At 43.5% G+C, this 21988-nt stretch overlaps 2 protein-coding genes across 2 annotated transcripts; one reads left to right on the forward strand and one right to left on the reverse strand.

Annotated features, from left to right (window-relative positions):
- Positions 1 to 4479: 4479 nt before the first annotated feature.
- On the forward strand, positions 4480 to 5465 carry LOC110326574 (olfactory receptor 52D1). Its single transcript, XM_021205112.1, has one exon. It carries the CDS (start codon positions 4511 to 4513, stop codon positions 5447 to 5449), a length of 939 nt encoding a protein of 312 aa, XP_021060771.1. The 5' UTR covers positions 4480 to 4510; the 3' UTR covers positions 5450 to 5465.
- A 13570-nt stretch (positions 5466 to 19035) lies between these two features.
- On the reverse strand, positions 19036 to 20912 carry LOC110331644 (ubiquilin-3-like). The gene has a single exon (XM_021212798.1). It carries the CDS (start codon positions 20711 to 20713, stop codon positions 19181 to 19183), a length of 1533 nt encoding a protein of 510 aa, XP_021068457.1. The 5' UTR covers positions 20714 to 20912; the 3' UTR covers positions 19036 to 19180.
- Between the last annotated feature and the right edge of the window lie 1076 nt (positions 20913 to 21988).

Here is a 21988-nt window from a genome sequence, read left to right on the forward strand (position 1 = left end):
TTACAGCTGGATCTCATGGAGGCACTTCCCCAACTGAAGCTCCTTTCTCTGTGATAACTCCAGCTGTGTCAAGTTGACACAAAGCTATCTAGTACTATATATATATATATATATATATATATATATATATATATATATTAAGCATGATCATAATTAAATATTTAAGGAAATTCAATGGAATAATGAACCCCTTCAAGTCAAAACAATACATTTCTCATAGTTAACAAAGGTCTATTTGTTTATAATTTGATAATGGTGACTTGGAAATTTCTAGCCTATAAATATTTCAGCAATTGTGAAAATGACTCAGTTGGTAAGTGCTTGTTGTAGCTAGTATGAGGACACAAATCTAAGTCCCATCGTCAATGTAAAATAAAAAGTCAGGCAAGATGACAGCATCTGTGACCTGAGGGCAGTGGTGCCCATACAACACAGTCTCAGGCTGGCTAGTCAAGCCAGCATAGCCAATCAGTGAAAGATCCTGTCTTAGAAAATGAGGTGGAAGCCAGGCATGATGTCATACATCTCTAAATCCTAGCACTAGAGAGGCAGAGGCAAGTGGATCTCTGTGAATTCAAGGCCAGCCTGGTCTACAGTGGCATTTTGAGGCCAACCAGGACAACATAGTGAGACCCTGTTTCTAATAATAATAACAAGGTGGTTTGCAAAGGAAGAGACAGCAAAATTTGACCTCTGACCTCCAAACACATGTCATGCATGTGCATACAACCAAAAAGTGTTGTGGAATGTTTTTCAAATAATGACGTGACCATTTAACCCCCAATGATCTGGGTTCTCGAGTGAAAGGCACACACACACAGAGAGAGAGAGAGAGAGAGAGAGAGAGAGAGAGAGAGAGAGAGAGAGAGCGTGTGCCTTATATTTTAGTATGCCTTACACAGTTCAATGGCTTGGCCACTTCCTAACCTCCATGTGGCTAACTCCCCTTCAGTATTCCGGACTTATTACTTACTAAAATCTGCATTTCATCTTTGCTATACACACACACACACACACACACACAGAGAGAGAGAGAGAGAGAGAGAGAGAGAGAGAGAGAGAGAGAGAGAGAGAGCCTTATATTTTAGGATGCCTTAAACCCCCACGTGGCTAACTCCCCTTCAGTATTCCAGACTTACTACTTACTAAAATCTGCATTTCATCTTTGCTACTCCAGACCCAGACCTGCAGCCACTCAGCTGCATTCCCTGGTGCCTACTTGATGACTATCTCTCTGTCTTCTGCACCTCTCAGGACTGCTGTGTCTCTTTCCTGTCATGGCAGCTAATCTCTCCTTCCTCATCAAGTCCCTTGCCCAACAATCCTAAAAGTTCTGCCTTTGTCTCTCTGCTCAGCCATTGGCCACCATCAACTTCATTTACCTATCAACAACAACTGGAGTGCAGGGTTCCCTTAGTTTCTTACATGCAGATGAGCGGATTCTCATGCAATTTGGAGGACCAGATTAACATATTACAAGCAGAAAAGACCAAAACAGCTACATCATTTAGGAATGAGTACCTTAATTTTTGTAAGACCACTGCTTTGGAGTAATTTGAGAAAAGAATATATGTTGAAAAGGAAATCAAGAAGGAAAATTGATGGATCCTGGGACAGAGCTTTGAGGGACATAGATCAGGACCTGGTTGGTGGCAAAAGCCATGAAATTCAGGGGATCTGGCTGGAATAAAATGCTATCCAACCAAAACTGGTTCACGACACACCCTGGTACCAGTGGTGGAAATGCTCAGGAAGGCCCTGTGCTCTGCATAATTCTCTGTTGTCATTGCCATGAAGTCCATGCTCTCATCATTGACTGTGCATCTGTGAGGAACTTTCCCATACAATATATTCTGACTTTGGTTCCCTTCCCTCAACTCCTTCCAGATTTGTCTCACATCGCCTCCCATCCAAATCCACCTTCTCTCTCTTCTCTCTCTCTCTCTCTCTCTCTCTCTCTCTCTCTCTCTCTCTCTCTCTCTCCCTCTCATTAAAAAAAAAAACAGTTACCTTAAAAAAGATAATAACATAAAATAAAAAACAAACAAGCCAGAATAGGACAAAACAAACAATGGAAGAAAGGAGCCAAAGAAAAGGCACAAGAAACGCATATAGATGCAGAAATATACACATTAACACTCAAAATCGGAAACTGAAATACATGCCAAAGACCTGTATGTATATGGGGGGGGGGGAAGACCTTCAAAAAACCCACTGAGATTATTTTGTACTGGCCATCTACTGCTGTGTATGCATAGATGGCTGGAGGTTGGAGAAAATCAAGTTTCCTGTGTGAGTGGTGATCAGTTGGAGATAGCTTGTGGGTTAGGGATGGGGGGGGGGCTGGTGTCCACTTCCCCTCTCAGCAACGGGACCCCATCTGGCTTAGACCTGGTGTAGGCCTTGTGCATGCTGACTGTGCATATTTTTACATTATGTTTATAAATGTTTTGTCCATGTTTGTCTATGCACCACATGTATGTAGCTTCCTCAGAAGCCAGAAGTGAGTATCATCCTCCCTGGAACTAAACTTACAGTTGTGAGGTGCCGAGTGGGTGTTGAGAAGCAAAGCAAGGTATTTTTGAAGAGCAGCCAATAATCAACTGCTGAGCCACCTCTCCAGGCCCTTTAACTGTGTGTTGTTAAGTGGCATCTATTAGCACAATGCCATTCACCAACATTTACTACTCTCTTCACATAAATCTTTCACCCTGGCCACAGATTGCTAATGAACCACGATAGCTAGGCATTCAGGAAAACTCACAAAGAAAGAAAGAAGGGAGCCAAGCAAAGAAGACAGACCAGGATGGAGAACAGAGAGCACAGGCATTGGAGTTAATTTCCACTTCCCTTCAAAGGTTACTGCTATTTTTCTCACTCAGTTTTTTTCTTCATTTATCAAAGTGTCACTTTCTCTTTCTCCCTCAAGACATACACAGCAGAGACCTCCTCAGAGGAGGACACCTGAGTCTTTACTCTTGAGCATTGAATAACAAAGCAATAGTCTCTCTTAATGAGCCAGGTGACCAAAGAGGCTGGAATACAGAGCTGATCTGAAGACATTCAGGGAGTTCAGAAAACTTTAAAAGAGGCCAATTCAACAGGAATAACCCCGAGTATTCCCACTCTCTTACACCACACCCACCTGAATCTGCAAGGACACGCACCTTCCACTCCTCCAAACAACAACGCTTCAAGCACGGGGTATGCCTGGTCAAACCTTTTTACCTCTTCTTCTTCTCCCAAGCAACTCAGCACTCATGTAACACACCTCAGAGTAGCGGTGCTCCCACACAGTGCTCCTTTGCCGAGATCTACATTCAGCACACTCTGCCAAAAATGGATGCCTCTTGCACAGGTAAGAGTTTTGTTTTGTTTTGTTTTGTTTTATCAGAATCCAATACAAAACTGTATTTGATTAAGAAAAACAAAAAACAAAGACAAACAAGCAAACAACTCCGAGTTACTGCATGATGTCTAAGATTGGCTAAACTGCATTTGCCTCTATGCAAGATCTCAAAAACCCAGTCACCATCATGACTCAAAAAAGGCTGAGGCAAATTTGGAAAGGGACCCTCACCATGAATCCAAGTGGGGTGCTAGCTCAATGTGCTTTCACAGTTTCTTGATGGAAGAGAAACTAACTGTGCTTGTATGCTAACCTTCTCAGTCCTCTGAGCCACAGATGCTGACAAAGTGGCAGATACCTCACAGCAATCATTAGAAATCCTGCGCAGGTATAGTACTGAGCCAAAAGGAGGGGGGGAACATGTTTGTAGTGATTCCAGCTTGCCAGGTTCTCTACCACAGGCCAATAGCAGGGCTAAGCCCAAACTACTCTGCATTATCAGTGAAAATCTCCAGGCAAGTAGGAAGAGGGTCTGAAGTTCAGACAACAAATAAAGTTATTGTGGCACCAGGAAGTGACATGGAATAAAATAGTTTTTCTGAAAGTGATAGAAAATTAAATAATGACATTGGGTGGGGTAAAAAAGAACCAACTCAGAACTGGATATATAAGACCATCTTTAGGTAAGTAACATATAGGTAACATGGAGGCCCCATCAAAAAGGCAAGAGTGTAAAGATGACTAAGAAGCAAAATAGAGACAAAAGGCCCCTTGAAACTTCCCTGAAATAAGAAAAGATATATAGAGGGGGAAAGTTTAAAAATCTGAAAATAATAGGGGTGTAGGGGGATATGAGTGATGGAAAGTAAGTATCCATCCAAGGGAGCAGGCTAAAGCCCTCTAGATGGTGTGCAGAGCATTTCACAAGACAAATCAGACAATACTCACTAAGGAACATAAACACTTACCCTGTGTTGACTATAAAAACAAGCACTGATGAATAATACAGGAAATAGAGGAGGCTTTAAAAGATTCTTGAGGAACAGGCAATTTTTCAGCCTATAAATGCATGAATGAACCAGACTCCTAATTTCAGGGCAGGCATGCCGTCACTCCTTGGATAAAGCCCTTCGTGTGCCAAGAGAGACAAGAGCCTCCAACATGAGCGACAGTCTCCCAGTCACTCTTCTCCTGACTGGGATACCAGGGCTGGAGTTCGCCCACCTCTGGATTGCCATCCCTTTCTGTGTCATGTATGTGGTAGCTCTGCTTGGGAATGCTGCCCTCATCCTTATCATTGGGACAGAGAGTGCTCTTCACACACCCATGTACCTCTTCCTCTGCCTTCTCTCACTCACTGACCTGGCTCTCAGCTCCACCACTGTACCTAAAATGTTGGCCATTCTATGGCTCCATGCTAATGAGATTTCCTTTGGTGGATGCCTAGCTCAGATGTTTTGTGTCCACTCCATCTATGCTCTTGAGTCCTCGGTTCTCCTTGCCATGGCCTTTGATCGATATGTAGCTATCTGCAACCCACTGAGATATACAACCATCCTCAACCATACTGTCATAGCCCAAATTATCTTTGCTGGGATAGTCCGTAGTGTGGCTATTGTCTCTCCTTTCATCTTTTTGCTGAGGCGACTGCCCTACTGTGGTCACCGTGTCATGACTCACACATACTGTGAGCATATGGGCATTGCTAGGCTTGCCTGTGCCAACATCACTGTTAATATTGTCTATGGGCTAACTGTGGCTCTGCTGGCCATGGGCCTGGATTCCATCCTCATTGCCATCTCCTATGGCTTCATTCTCCGGGCTGTCTTCCGTCTTCCATCCCGTGATGCTCAACACAAGGCTCTGAGTACCTGTGGATCTCACCTTGGTGTCATTCTGGTTTTCTATATACCTGCTTTCTTCTCCTTCCTCACCCACCGCTTTGGTCACAAGCGAGTTCCCAAGCATGTGCATATCTTCCTGGCTAACCTCTATGTGCTGGTACCTCCCGTACTCAATCCCATCATCTATGGAGCAAGAACCAAGGAGATTCGGAATCGGCTTTTAAAACTGCTTCACTTGGGGAAGGACTTAGTATGAAATCTGAGCAGAGGTTGGAAATAAGGAAAATAAAATATTCTGGACATTATATCATCAGCTCTCTGGAAGTAAGAGGGGTGGCAAGATGAAGGGGAAAATTAATGGTCAAATTAAACAGACCATGTTTATGGGACCTTTAAAGGAATCCTGAATAGTCCAGAGGGATGATATTTTCACTCTTCTCTCAGAAGTGTGATTACTTTTATGTCTGTTTGACTCACCTAGAGTCATTTGAGAGGAGGGAATCTTGACCGAGGAAATGTGTCCATAACATCCAGCCATCAGGCATTTTCTTAATTAGTGATTGATGAGAGAGGACTCGGGCCATGATGGGTGATACCGCCCCTGTGCTGATGGTCTCAGGATCTAGAAGAAAGCAGGCTGAACAAATCCATGAGAGCAAGCTAGTAACCAGCATTTCCCGTGCCCTCTGCATCAGCTCCTGCTCTGCTTGAGCTCCTGCCCTCACTGCTTTTGATAACGAACTGTCATAGAGAACTGTGAGTGAAATAGACCCTTTCCTCCCCAACTTGCTTTGGCCTTGGTGTTTCATCAAAGCAGTAGTAACCCTGAGCAACACATGTAGGTACAACTTCCTAAAGAAGTCAGTTACCAGCCTTATGAAAACATTGGGTTTTGTGAAAGGGTCTGAGTCTGGTGGAAAACTTAAAAAGAATGAACTGAGTGTGAGTTTGAATCTAAGTTCTGACATTTCACCCTTTCAGGTAGCAGCTAGAGCTCAAAGTCCAGTCAGAGTGCCTGAACCTAAACTTTTCTAATTACTAATTGTGTAGCTTTGAACATCACGCTCAGTGTTCATGTGCCTTAGTTTGGCCAGTTATTAAATGGTGGTATTAACATCTAACTCATACTGAGCTGTGAAATTCATATGTCAATAAGTAAAGGAAATTTTTAGGGCATTTCTTGTAAAAGTTCAATAAGCAAATAAAATGAAAAATTAACACAACCTTTCTAAGCACTAGTAAGCAACTTCTTTGCCTCTTTTTTAAAAATTTTTTGTGTTTCAAGGAGTTATTGTGGTAACTACATTACAGAACAATTCTGAAATATGCCAATGGTGTTTGAAGTGGAATTAATGCCTAGTGGAAAGAGCTTCCTCCCATCCTTTCTTCAGTCTTCTAGTCTGAGATCTACTTCATTTCGGCCCTGAAGTTACCCCTTTCTGACACTCAGAGGAGCTGAATCAGACTCTATCCGTGATCTCAGCTCTGAAATTGACAAGTTCACTGATGCTGCTCAAATAGATGATTGTTGTTATTTTTTTTTTTTTAAAAAAAAAGAGTCGGTAATTCAGGAAAAGACCTAAGGTTATACATTTTTATAGATAGTATATTATCTAGCCTTTTGTGGAGGGAATAATATAGGCTCTGGACCCTGGCATCTAGGAGCTTACATCTCTGTTTCTTAGTCTTCTTACTACATGAATCAGAATGTCCCACCTACTCATCTCCACCTCAGAAAAACGCTTGTTTAGTATCTGAAACAACACAGATACTCAATTGAGACAGGTAGTAGTTGATGATATCTAGTTAATACTATTCCAATTAATGAAGAGCTACACATTTCTGAACTCCCATCCCTAAACAAGAAGTCATCTCAAATAGACATCTGCTTTCAAAGGAAAAATTCATATTCTTCAATGGTGGCTATATAAACCACATTTAAGGATAAGCCCTATGCTCATCAGTTCTCGGCCAACACAGAATGAACTCAATGGCATTTCTGTAGATGTTTTTTGTCTCATACATCTTGACTTGTGCATTTTTTATCTGATTGGACTTTTGCTTATGTATTGTGGTTACTGGTTTTGTGATTTTATGGGTTTTATTTTTGTATGTCTGCTTGTGTTTCTTACATTTTTTCCTTTTTTTTTTTTTTAAGTTTGGTTGGGTAGCTTGCCTGTTTTTTTTTTTGTTTTGTTTTGTTTTTGTTTTATCTAAAGAGAAAGAGAATGAAGGTGTGGGGTTGGATGGGAAGAAGATGGGGAGGATTGGGGGATGCAAAGCATGATCAGAATATATTATAAAAATGTCCAACAAAAATATTTTATAAAATCATTTTTATTTAAAAATGTTCCAAAGATCTTTTTTCAAAAAAAAAAAAAAAACTCTGTTTCATTGTATGAAATGACAAAATAAGATAGCGATTATTTCCTCGTTGATTCACTAGTATTCAAAGCTACATCATAGCAGGTATAATACAGAATTAATAAACAGCTAATATGATTTTTGTTCTGCTTCCTGACCCCGGCCAGATCAGTACCTAATGCCCTCCCACATCCTACAATCCGTCTGCCTCTCAGGAGGTCCACAGTAACCACAGATATAGTACTGTTCTTGTCTAAAAGAACTACAGGGACAATAATGGAGAAGAGACTGAAGACGGGAGCCTAGCATGGCTGTTCTCTGAGAGGCTCTACCAGCAGCTGACTGAGATAGATGCAGATACCCACACCCAACCCTTGCATTGAACTAGGGGACCCCTCATGGTTGAATTAGAAAAATAATTGAAGAAGCTGAAGGGGAGGACTAGTGACCCCATAAGAAGACCAACAGTCTCAACTAACCCCAACCCTAGGGAGCTTCCAGAGACTGGGCCACCTAGGAGGCAGCACACATAGACTTGTCTGAGCCCCACCCCACCCCGGCACAAATATAACAGAGAACTGCCTAGTCTGTCCTGAGTATGAGAAGATGCGCCTAAACCAAGAGAAACGTGAGGCTCCAGGGAAGGGGAAGACCTGGGGAGGGAACACCGTCTTGGAGGCAAGGGGGAGGAGTGGGATGAGCAACTGTGGGGGAAGGGAGGGAGCAATGGCTGAAATGTAAATAAAATAAGTAAAAATAAATAAATTCCTGGGCAGTGGTGGTGCACGCCTTTAATCCCTGCACTTGGGAGACAGAGGCAGTCAGACGTCTGAGTCTGAGGCCAGCCTAGTCTACAGGACAGCCAGGGCTGTACAGAGAAACCCTGTCCAAAAAAATAAATAAATAAATAAATAAATAAATAAATAAATAAATAAATAAATAGTATGTTCAATATGTTACTGTGTGTGATGAGGATGAGTACCTTAAAAGCATGTGTCTAGCACAAAGTCTGGTCCTGAGAACTATTAAGTAACTCAACTTTTATTTGTTTATATTACACAGAGACTGCTCATCCATAGACTCAGAACACAGGCAAAGAAGCACTGTTTTTAGTCAGGAAGGCATTTGAGGGATAATTGTCACAATGCCCACAGGTGAAATCAGAAGACAAATGTCAGCTCTGGTCATATAGAGTTTGATGTTAAATTGTATATACAAGTTCATACACCAGGAGCCACCAGGAGCTAGGGTCTTGTGTCTTGGTACAGGGAACTCGAAGCAGAAGATCAAAGTGTGCAGAAGAGACAGGAAGAAAAATGTGCAGTGCAGAAAGACAGGGAGGATTGGTGAAAAGACATGGGGAAACTGGCTAAAATGTCTAGGTTGCCTCAAAAGCAAGGCACAGATCAAAGATCCCAGCATAAACTCCCTTGGGAGAGTCGTATGAACTAATGTGAAAATAACATGGTGATGCATACCACTCAGTCATGATGGAGTTAGAGAAGTGAGGTTGGATGTTGACAAAAGAAAGTTTCCAGATGTACCACTTCCCAGAGACCATAACCCATTGTTCATAACAGACTTCTTTAAAACTGTGTCCCTGTGACTGAAGGAATCCAAACTTTGAGGCTAGACAAAGGTCTCCATTCCCAGAGCACCTGTAGCTGCTTCAGCCTGCTAAGTAAGCCAGGACACACTGGAGTACTAGGCACCTTGAGAAGTCCTTACTCTTACATAGGAATCAATGAAGTTGGTTTATAATAAACTTAAACTGGGACTCGGTACTATTGAGTGTGCTTTTCTTTTCCTTCCTTCCCTTTTCCCTTCCTTCCTTCCTTCCTTCCTTCCTTCCTTCCTTCCTTCCTTCCTTCCTTCTTTCCTTTCTTTCCTTCTTTTTGTTCTTTTTTTTTTTTTTTTTTGTGAGTCTCACACTTTTAATTTGCACAGTTGGAGACCTTCTAGAATCAGTTCTCATGACTCAGCCCTGGTGAGGTTATCAAATTCTTCAATCCTTAACAAAGCCATAGTCCATCTTCATGCCACCCTCCCCCAAGTCTCTTTCTTGTATACACCCTCACCTCCTGTATACGCTTAGTATGCATATGCATATCTTAGTATGTATATGCAGGATTTGAAAAAGAAAAACCAGCCCTCCTCTTAGGTAGCAGGCTTGAAGACAGACCTTCGGTAATCAGCACCTGACAGAATCAAGAAGTGAAAGAGTAAGGCTCTGGTTGATGATCAAAAGAGAGAGGGATGGGTATTACCTTGGGTCTTTGGTGGAGAACTGACATTCTAAATTGGCCAGAAGATCCTCGGGTTACTATTTTCCCATTGGCTTTCTGACAAAGAATAAAGATATACCACAGTCTCCTACCTTAAGAGCTAATCCAAGTAGACCCATCACCTGGACAGAAAAAACATGTTTTGAGGACTGTGAGACAAAGACTACCTAACCATGTAGGTTGTCACTGTAGCCTCTCTGGTCATTATCCATTCTTTAAGTTGTATTCCTCAGCAAGAACCCATTGGTGCTCTGCCCTCTCTCAGCATTGATAGTATACCCATTTTTAACAAGTTGCACTCTGTACGTCTCCTCTGAATTCTCTCTGTAGAGATTATGAGGATTGCAAAGGAGACCAGAGCAAGATCTCTGTATCATTGTCCTCTCACCCAAAGAAAAGATCCTTAAGACCCACCTCTTCCTCCCACTCTGTAGATATGGTATCCTATTTGTTTTGGAGGGGTTGTTTTTGTTTTTGTTTAAGATTTATTTCTATATCCATTCTTCAGTTGAGGGACATCTGGGTTCTTTCCAGCTCCTAGCTATTACAAATAAGGCTGCTATGAACATGGTGGAGCATGTGTTCTTGTGGCATGGTGGGGCATCTGTTGGGCATATGCCTAAAAGTGGTATAGCTGGTCTTCAGGTAGAACTATTTCCAATTTTCTGAAAATCTGACAGATTGATTCCCAGAGTGGTTGTACCATTTTGCAATCCCACCAGCAATGGAGGAGTGTTCCTCTTTCTCCACATCCTTGCCAGCATGTACTGTCACTTAGGTATTTTATCTTGGCCACTATGATTGGAGTGAGGTGAAATTTTAGGATCTTTTGGATTTGCATTTCTCTGATTTCTAAGGGCTTGAACACTTCTTTGTTTTTCAGCCATTTGAGATTCTTATTTTGTGAATTTTCTTTTTAGCTTTGTACCCCATTCTTTAATTAGGTTATTTGGTTTTTGGAGGTTAATTTCTTGAGTTCTTTTTACATTTTGGATATTAGCCTTCAGTCAGATGCAGGGTTCGTGAAGATTTTTTCCCAATCTGTAGGTTGCCAATTTGTCAATATTATTCAGCTATTGAAAATGAGTACATAGGAATTGTACAGGCAAATTGATGGAACTAGAAAACATCACCCTGAGTTAGGTAACTCAGACCCAAAAGGACACGCATGGTATTTACTCACTGATAAGTGGATATTAGTCAAAATATGCAGAATACCTAGGATACAACCTACAGAGCATATGAAGTTTAACAAGCAGAAATGCCCAAGTAACGAGGCTTCAATCCCACTTAGAAGAGGGAAGGAAATAATCACAGGAGGCAGAGAGAGGGAGAGACATAACCTGAGTAGGGGAGAAGAGGGGAGAGGAAAAGGGGAACACAATTAGATATGGGGTGAGGGCACAGGAGAGAAACCCAGAGGGCCAAAAAATGAATATAAATAAGCAGCCTTGGGAAGTGGGAGATGGGGGAACCCTATAGAAAGTACCAGAGACCCAGGGGTAAGACACTCTCAGGACTCATTGGGAGTGACCAGAGCCAAAATGCCCAACACTAGAGAAAGGGAACTCAGAGTCCACCTCCAGTAGATAGACAGGACCTCAAGTGGAGGGACAGGGTTATTAACCCACAGTCAAAATTCCTGACCCAGAATTGCTCCTGTCTAAAAGAACTGCAGGGACAAAAATGGAGAAGAGACTAAAGGAAAGGAGGTCCAATGACAGGCCAAATTGGGGATCCATCTCATGGGAGAAGGGAGGGATAACAGGCCTGACACTACTATGCTGTGATGTGCTTACCCACAGGATCCTGGCATGGCTGTCCTCTGAGAGCCGCTATCAGCAGCTGACTGAAACAGAAGCAGATGCTTACAGCCAACCATTGAAATGAAGTCAGGAACCCTAGGGGAAGGATTAAAGAAGCTGAAAGGGAGTATGATCCCTTGGGAAGACCAGCAATGTCAACTAACCTAGACCCCAGGGAGCTCCCAGAGACTGAGCTACCAACCAGGAGCATGCACAGGCTGCTCCAAGGCCACTGGCACATGCTTAGCAGTGGTCTATCTGGTCTAGCCTCTATAGAAGATGCACTTAATCCTTGCGAGACTTGAGGCCCCAGGGAATGGGAAGGCTGATGGGGTGGTGGGGAGCACCCTCTCAGAGGCAAGGGAGAAGAAGAATGGGATGAGGAATTGTGTGAAGGGAGGGGGGGAATGAGGAGGAGCAAGGACTGGAATGTAAATAATAAAAAAATTTTTAAATTTATTCTTTAATCTTTTTTTTACAGTTCAGACTTTATCCCTCTCCCAGTTCACCCTCGGACTGTTCCACATTCTATACCTCCTCCCCTCATATCCATGAAGATGTCCCCACTCCACCCCTACTCCACCAGACCTCCTCGCTCCCTGAGACTTCAAGTCTTCTAGGATTAGGTGTATGTTCTCTGACTGAGTCTAGTCCCAGAAATCCTCTGCTGTGTATGAGTTGAGAGCCTCCTATCAGCTGGTGCATATTGGCTGGTTGGTGGCTCAGTGTCTGAGAGATCCTGGGCTCCAGGCTCATTGAGACTGTTGGTCTTCCTATAGGGTTGCCCTCCTCCTCAGCTTCTTCTAGCTTTTCCCTAATTCAACCACAAGGATCAGCAGCTTCTGTCCATTGACTGTGTGTAAATATCTGCATCTGACTCTTTTAGCTACTTGTTGTACCTTTCAAGTGGAGTCAGATAGGCCCCTGTTTGTAAGTACACCATAGCATCAGTAATAGTGTCAGGCCATGGGGCTCTCTCTGAGATGGATCCCACTTTGGGCCTGTCACGGTACCTCCTTTTCCTCAGGCTCTTCTCCATTTTTGTCCCTGCAGTTCTTTCAGATAAGACCAATTCTGGGTCAGAATTTTTGACTGTGGGATGGGAACCCCATCCCTCCACTTGATGCCCTGTCTTTCTACTGAAGGTGGAAATATCATCCTGAGTGAGATGACTCAGACTCAAAAGGACATGCATGGTAATGTACTCATTAATTAGATATTAGACAAAAAAAAAAACCTACAGAATACCCAGGAGACAATCCACAGAACTCAAGAAGGCTAACAAGGCGAAGGGCCCAAGTGAGATGGCTCAATCCCACTTGGAAGGGAGAAGAAAGCAATCACTGGAGAGGGGAGGAGGGAGGGACCTGGATAGGAAAGAGGACAGAGAGGGGAGGAGGGAAACACGAACAGGTATGGGGGGGGGATGGAAACAGGACTGAAGCCCTGGGGGCCAACAGAAAGAATGGAAGCAGGCAACCTCGGGAGGTAGGAAGTGGGGGGACTGTCTAGGGTGTACCAGAGACCTGGGAGGTGAGAGACTCTCAGTTCTCAAAGGGAAGGACCTTAGATAAAAATTTTTTTTAAAAGATTCATTTATTTTATGTATACTTCAGGCACTCCAGAAGAGAGCATCAGATCCCATTACAGATGATTGTGAGCCACCATGTAGTTGCTGACAATTTAACTCAGGATCTCTGGAAGACCTGTCAGTGCTCGTAACCACTGAGCCATCTCTCCAGACCCAGGGTTTTAAATATTAGCAATAATTATTAAAAATTCTATTTCAAAACTAAGGCAAAGGACACTGTCAATAGGACAAAATGGCAGCCAGCAGATTGGGAAAGATGTTTACAAATCCTACATCTGATTGAGAGCTAATATCCAATCTATACCAAGAACTCAAATAACCCTATTAAAAATGGGGTACAAAGCTAAACAAACAATTCTCAACTGAGGAATATTGAATGGCTGAGACGCATCTAAAGAAATGTTCAACATCCTTAGTCATCAGGGAAACGCAAATCAAAACAACCTTGAGATTCCACCTCACACCAGGCAGAATGGCTACCTAATTCTATCTCTCTATCTATCCAATCCAATAGTCAAAGGTAAATAAAGAATTAAAAGAAATGAATCTGAAAAAAAAAACACTCAGGTGACAGCAAATGCTGGTGAGGATGTGGAGAAAGAGGAACACTCCTCCATTGTTGAGGGGATTGCAAGCTGGTACAACTACTCTGGAAATCAGTCTGGAGGTTCCTCGGACAGTTGGACAGAGCACTACCTGAACACCCAGCTATACCACCCCTAGACATATATACCCAGAAGATGCTCTAACATGTTCATAGCAGCCTTATTTATAAAAGCCAGAAGCTAGAAAAAAAAAAAAAAAACAGATGTCCTTCAACAGAGGAATGGATACAGAAAATGTGGTACATTTACACAACAGAGTAATACTCAGCTATTAAAAACAATGAATTCATGAAATTCTTAGGCAAATGGATCGAACTAGAAAATATCATCCTGAGTGAGGTAACCCAATCACAAAAGAACACACATGGTATTCACTCACCCCTAAGTGGATATTAGTCCAAAAGCTCCAAATAACCAAGATACAATTCACAGGCCACATGAAGCTCAAGAAAAAGGAAGACTAAAGTGTGGGTGCTTCGGTCCTTCTTAGGAGAACAAAATACTCATAGGAGAAAATATGGAGATGAAGTGTAGAGCAGAGACTGAAGGAAAGGCCATCCAGAGACTGTCTCACCTAGGGATTCATTCCATATACAGTTACCAAATTCAGACACTATTGTGTATGCCAAGAAGTGTATGTTGAAAGGAGCCTGATATGGCTGACTTCTGAGAGGCCCTGCCAGAGCCTTACAAATACAGAGGCGGATACTCACAGCCAACCACTGGCCTGAGCACAGGGTCCCCAACAGAGGAGTTAGAGAAACAACTGAAGGAATTGAAGGGGTTTGCAATCCCATAGGAAGAACAATAGCTCCCAGGGACAAAGCCATCAACCAATGAGTGCACATGGCTCCAGCTGCATATGTAGCAGAGGATGGCCTTGTCATACATAATGGGAGGAAAGGTTCTTGGTCTTATGAAGGCTCGATAGATGCCCCAGTGTACGGGAATAGAGGGCAGGGAGGTGGGACTGGGTGAATAGGTAGGTGGAGGAACACCCTCATAGAAGTAGGGGGAGGGAGGATAGGATAGGGGGTTTCCAGGAGGTAGGGAGAACCAGGAAAGGGGATAACATTAGAAATGTAAATAAAGAAAAATATCCAAACTGGGCGTGGTGGCTCACGCCTTTAATCCCAGCACTCGGGAGGCAGAGGCGGGCGGATTTCTGAGTTCGAGGCCAGCCTGGTCTACAAAGTGAGTTCCAGGACAGCCAGGGCTATACAGAGAAACCCTGTCTCGAAAAACCTAAAAAAGAAGAAAAGAAAAGAAAAGAAAAGAAAAGAAAAGAAAAGAAAAGAAAAGAAAAGAAAAGAAAAGAAAAGAAAAGAAAAGAAAAGAAAAGAAAAGAAAAGAAAAGAAAAGAAAAGAAAAGAAAAGAAAAAGTATCCAAGAAAAAAGAAAAAAAGAAAAGAAAAGAAAATATCACCCTGAGTGAGGTAACCCAATCACAAAAGAACACACATGGTATTCACTCACCCCTAAGTGGATATTAGCCCAAATGCTCGGAATACCCAAAATACAATTCACAGACCACAGGAATCTCAAGAAGGAAGACCAAAGTGCGGATGCTTCGGTCCATCTTAGAAGGGGAAACAAAATACTCATGGGAGGAAATAGGGAGACAAAGTGTGGAACAGAGCCTGAAGGAAAGACCATCCAGAGACTGCCCCACCTGGGGATCCATCCCATATACAGACATCAAACCCAGACACTATTGTTGATGCCAAGAAGTGCATGCTGACAGGAGCCTGATATGACTTTCTCCTGAGAGGCTCTGCCAGAGCCTGACGAATACAGAGGCAGATGCTTGTAGCCAACCATTGCACTGAGCACGGAGTCCCCAATGGAAGAGTTAAAGGACTGAAGGAGCTGAAGGGGTTTGAAACCCCATAGAAAGAACAGTATCAACCAACCAGAGCCCCTAGAGCTCCCAGGGACTAAACCATCAACCAGAGTACACATGGAAGGACCCATAGCTCCAGCTGAATATGTAGCTGAGGATGGCCTTGTCAGGCATCAATGGGAGGAGAGGTGCTTGTTCTTATGAAGGCTCTATAGATGCCCCAGTGTTGGGGAATGCCAGGGTGTGGAGGCAGGAGTGGGTAGGTGGGTGTGGGAACATCCTTATAGAAGCAGGGGGAGGAGGATGGGATAGGGAGCTTCTGGGAAGGAAACTGGGGAAGGTGATAACATTTGAAATGTAAATAAAGAAAATATCCAATAAAAAATTCTATTTCAGAGAGATCTCAAATTAAAGATCTCCATCTGGTCCCTCCCCTCAGAGTTCTGGGAACCCTGAAGAAGAGGGTGGTGTAGGAGCCAGAGGGTTCAAGGACATCAGGAAAACATGTCCCACAGAATCAACTAAACCGGGCTCATAGGAGCTCACAGAGGTTTAACCAACAATCATGAAGACTGCATGAGTCTGTGCTAGTTCCTCTGCATATGTGTTGTGGTTTTAGCTTGACATTTTTGTGGGGCTCCTAACAATGTGAGAGGGGTGTCTCTGACTCTTTCATATGCTCTTGGGATCCTCTCCCTTCCCTTGGGCCACCTAACTTAGCCTTTATGTGAGAGTTTATGGGTAGTACTATTCCAACTACTTGTTAAGCTATGTTCAGTTGATATCCCTGGGAGGCCTGCTCTTTTCTGAAAAGAAATTGAGGAGGAGTGGACCTGGGAGAGGGGAAGTTAGTGGGGAAGTTGGAGGAGTGGAGAGAGGAGAAACTGTAGTCAGGATGTATTGTATGAGAGAAGACTTTTTAAAAAAAGAATTCTGGTCTGGGAGTGTGGTGCACACTTTTAATCCTGGTTCCAGGGAGGCTGAGGCAGGTGGATCTCTCAATTCTAAACCACCCCTAGTCCACACTGCAAGTTAACCCCAGTCAAAAAAGAAAGAAAAGAAAAGAAAAGAAAAGAAAGAATTCTGCTTATTCTTGTTAGAAATATACAACCATCTTATCATCATGATTTGTTTTCTAAGCTGTTCCTCTCTCAGTGAGACTCTAAACTTCTGAAGATAAAGATGCTGTCCATTCCTGTCTCAAGACAAGGCTCGCTGTACGAAGCCTGATGATCCTGACTGTGCAGCAGCATAACAGTAAGAAATAAAGTCTGGACCCCTACATCTCTGTGAACCACAAACTGTGTTACTTTGGGGAAATAGTGCCGGTGTCTTGCCTTTATAATCTACATGATTTGTCTTTCTGTATAAAAGGTTCAGTGTGGCAGCCATGCTGAGAACAAAGAAGAGAGGGGAATATAAGGAGTGATGACAACAGTGCTGTTTAAATGCTAGAGTAATAATGTGAATATTGTCACCATGCAAATAAAGCAATATGTCACACCTAAACAAGGTAGAGTAGGGGAGATGAAATGGACAGACTTCTGTACACACAAGTCTACGATTAAAAAAAAAAATAGGACACCCTATGAAAGACTCTTAGGCACATATGCCGGTAACCAAAATTTTAATTACATATTGTTTCCATTTGGGGGGTGTTTGTTGTTTGTTTTGATCAAAACAACTGTAAAATTCTCCTTGTTTTATTTTTGAAGACACTTGCTCTTGTTTGGGTCAATACACTCAGAATTTACAAAGGCAACTACACCCCCACCACAATGCTCTGCTATTTCCTACTAAACACTAAACACACTGGAGAATAACCCTGTTACTTAATCTCACAGTAGTGAATTTGGACAACATAGCAGCAATGAGGATGATATTTTAAAAAACTGATAATTTTTAAAGCACTCTCAGAACTTTTAGCTAATTAATAAGAGGTGTGGGAGGAAGAAATGTTGGGGTGGGACATTAAGGCATCTATAAGCCTGCAAAGTATTTGGTTAGAAAAAAAATGAATTTGCTATTTTCTTTTTGTTATTGTTGTTTGTTTTCTTATTTTTATTTCCTCCTTCTTTTCTTCCTCTTCTTCCTCTTCCTCCTTCCTTTTCCTCCCTCCCTCCTTTCCTTCCTTCTTTTCTGGAAAATGGACAGGTTTCCAGAAAATTACAGATGTGAGCCTTGTCTTGAGACAGAGGAATGGACAGCATCTTTTTCTATCTTCAGAAGTTTATAACCTCATTTAGAGAAGTTCAGGTCAGAAAACCGCCCAAACCACAATGACAATGATTATATATTTCTAACATGAACAAATAGGATTTGGGCATGTTGGTTATCAGCCTTTTTTTTTCCTCATTGAAGTGGGAAGTAAATTCTTCAAGTAAACCTATAACTAGACAGCATGATGCTGTTGTTTAGATAGGCCTCACAAAAACAAACGATGTAAAGCCATCGAGGAAATACAGTGAAGATTGGAAAATGGATACAAAGACCAGTTGTCTGTTGCATTTGCCTTTTAGGAGACCATTGTTAACTCTAGCATAGCTGGCTTCTAAGACAAAGAAGAGCAAATCCAGATGGAGTTAAAATGTAGAGAAATGTTTCTAAAACTGAAATTTGCAAGAGGAAAAAAGAATGCCCCACAGCAAAAGCAGCAAGGACGAAAAGGGTTTTATGAATTTCAATATCACTGGATGCCAAAAACACTGTACACCTCTGGCCCATACCCACCCTACCTCATGAGTATGTTGACAAGTTCTTCACACCATAACACAGGCCTCTGGGGCTGAGTTTGGAATGTGTATATATAGTGTGCAATAATCATGCCTATTACTTCTCCACACTCCACTGTAGGTTCTAATGCTTCCACGTAAGGGATTCCCTTGTCCCTAGGGTCTCCAGGCCCCACACTGAGTGAGTTAGCAACAAGAAAATATCTAAGCGATCACAGAGCAGGGCAGCAGCAATTGATGAGGGGAATTCCATTTTGAGACTGAACATAGAGATCATTGATTGGCTAGGTTTAGCTGTTCAGTGAGCTCCTGACATCCTCCTCTTTCCCCATTCCATTGCCTAGTGCTAGGGTTAGAGATGCACCACTCTGCCAGGTTTTTACATGGGTGCTAGGGATTTGAACTCTGTTTTCATGCTTGCACAGGAAACAGTATCCATTACCCGCTGAGCCATTTCCCCAGCCCTGTGTTATGTTTGAAACATGAAAGGGTCTTTGGGTTAGAGACATGAAAATAAGTATATCAATCAGGCTGTCAGAGCGATATACAACTCCCTCCCCAAGTAAGACTATGCTGCCCACCCAATTCCAAATCTACAACACACAGGAAGTCCCAGCAATCTTCTTTAATGTAGAACAGGTTTGGGCAGTGAGAGAAGGGCTGTCCAAATGTGCTCATAATCCGAGGAAGAGGAATTTCTAAAATAAGTGCCTTCCGTCCCTCCCCACAGAATGGTGCAATCGTGGGCATCAGATGGAGAGACTAATCCTGTGGAGCCCCTAGAAGCATCTCAATGGCGGCGTGGATATCTCCATCTGTGGCTACAAGGGCCTGCAGGTTTGCATCACGGTTAGCAAAACCCAAGGCTTTCAATTCCTCCAGTTCTTGCTGGTACCGACCTTCAGTAAAGAGGGATGCGGGTAGTGCAGTTTGGGTAGACTGGGAACAGGCGCTGGCTAAGGAATGGAAGAGCTGAAGAAAGGCCAAGGAGTGTTCAGTGGTATCTTCTCTATGGGCTTGTCTTCTACCCCTAGTTTCTTGGGCTCCTCTAGCCCCACGTGGTTTAGCTGAGTCCCGGAACAATGGTCCCAGCTCAGGCACCTCCCTGGATAGTATCTGTAGGCCTTCCTCTATCTGTAGCAATGCCTGCAGCGCTCGAGGGTTGGTAAGGATGGGGAGAAGTGGCAAGTGATGTAGTAGGGGGCTGCCAGTTGCCAACTGGTGTGCCAGAGATGGATTCTGCTGCAGGACAGTCAAGGCTCGGCGCAGAACACACGGCGAGACTCTCGGTTGACCGGTTAGAGGGACTTTCTCCACTGGCTGCTGGCTTTCTTGGCAAGGGATATCTGAGCCTGGGTGTAAGTCTAGCATACCAGGTCGGCACCCTAAACTGGCCTGACTTGAAACTATGCCCTTGACCTGGCTAACTCCTCCTGTACTGACCTCTTGTGCCAAGGTCCTGACCAGAGGAGAAGTAGTTGGAATGGTGGTAGGATCAAGACTGCTGTGAGCATTGTTGATTTCTCCCCTACACAGCTCTAAGCCTGAAATTTGGCCTTTAGAAGCCACCAATAAAGCCAGAGTGGAGGGCATGCCCTGCTGGATATCAGAGCAGCTGGGATGCATAGCGTTGTCACCCCCTGGCACGGCTTTCAGGGCCTCCAGTCTCTGCTTGTGTTCCTGGAGGACTTCCTGCTGTTGCGCAGGCTTCTGAAGGGTTTCCGGAAATTTGAGAGCTGGGTCTCGTTTCTGTACCATTTTTGAGGTTTCAGGAATGTGAAGGCCATTGGCTTGTTTCTCATTTGCCAGTCCTTGAATCAGAGGGTCTTCCAAGAATTGCACCACAGACTCTGGTGCCGCAGGCAGCAGTTGGACAAGCTGGCTGAAGAAATCAGCTAGGTCAGGTGAGGTCTGGGCCAGCCGGCCAAGCTTGGCTGATGGTTCTGAACGGTGGGTACAGTGGCCTGTGGGGCCTGCCAGAGTTCCTGTACAGGCTGACCCTTTCAAACGAGACCTCACTACCACATGAACTGTAGAGCCATCAAGAATGCCACGCTGGCTCAGTATGTCTTGATCCCGGAGGATCTTCCCAGTGAATATGAGTACCAATCGGTCAGCGTCACAGTGAAGGTATTTGGAGATTTGCTTCTTAAAGCGGCGGACATTGCTATTTTCTGCCAGGAAAAACTCCTGGCAGTCCTGTGGGGTCTTGACAGACACTCTGATGATACGTGAGGATGGCTCCCTACCAGACACCAGCTGGCTGTCCCCTGCTTCTTCCCTAGCTCGTGCCATATTTCCTGAAGAAGAGGACGCAGGGTTACGTGAGGGCACAGTGGAGTACACACCTGCAGAAGCTTTGATGTGGCACTGAGCACACCCGGGTTACGGGACCAGTAGGTGTTCGGTGATGTCCTTTCACCTACGTCCTGCAGGTCCCCCCTGCCAGTGTAGCCCTACAGCCACCTGGCTCCCATAGCGGGGGGGCAGCTGCTTCTCTTTGGCAATCTTTAGGGCATATGGTGTCAGTGATGAGGTCACAGTTGAAAGGTACATCTGAATGGGGGCAGGGCAGAAGTCTGCCACCTGCCTGAGGTTGGGTTTTCCTCATGATTTGATTTAAGCAACAAATTGGGGGCGGGGGCGGACATGTCAGTGTCTAGAAGCATACTTCACATAAACTTCTTCAAATACTAACACTGAGCTCGACAAGTGATAATTGAGTAGGAAAGCAAGGTCTGAGAATTAGCTAAGGAAGCACTCATTCTGGTCTCTAATTCTCCACTAAATTACTGTATGTCCTCCATGGTCCCCAAGTCCCATGTTCTATCTGAACAGAATGAAGGTGGGTCATTAAAATGTTTAATCAGTGCACAGTTTCAATGGGATCCTTGTTTCCCAAGGTCCCAGATCCCAGGTAATCTGTCTCCATGGTTCCAATGCTAGTATATTCCGGACCAGATAACAGAACTGCTTCAGAAAATAAACTGGGGGTTGGGGGAGGAGGGAGATGGGTGGTACTAGGGGGATTGTTATATGGTTTAAAGAGATTGTTGTCTTTCCAGAGAGGACCTGAGTTCAGTTCCCAGCACCAATTTCAGGCCGCTCATAACCGGCAATAACTCCAGCTCCAAGGGATACATGACAGCTTCTGGTTTCTGAAGGCACCACCTGTACATGTATCATACGCAAATAAGTACATATATGTTAAAAAAAATTTTTAAAAGAACACTATAGTCTCAACTCAGAAACTGGTGGCTGGGTTAAAAGAAATAACAGCTATTCTTTGAATCTATATCTAAATGTGATTTAACTTCTATAAGATTGTGTGTGAGGCGACATGTTTCAGCTAGGGATGAGTTAGGTTTGTATCATTAACAATAGCTCTCTCATACACACACACACACACACACACACACACACACACACACACACACACACACTTTTTTTTCCTAGATCTAGAATTTCCAGTGACCACAAAACTCAGACAAGAATTTGGGTGCCTAGAATCTGGGTGCTTCTCAAGGGGAGCTGGCAAGATGTAAAATAGCCACCTCTTTTTAGTACAAG

The sequence above is a fragment of the Mus pahari genome, chromosome 1 (assembly GCF_900095145.1).
Source record: "Mus pahari chromosome 1, PAHARI_EIJ_v1.1, whole genome shotgun sequence".
Classification (NCBI taxonomy): domain Eukaryota; kingdom Metazoa; phylum Chordata; class Mammalia; order Rodentia; family Muridae; genus Mus; species Mus pahari.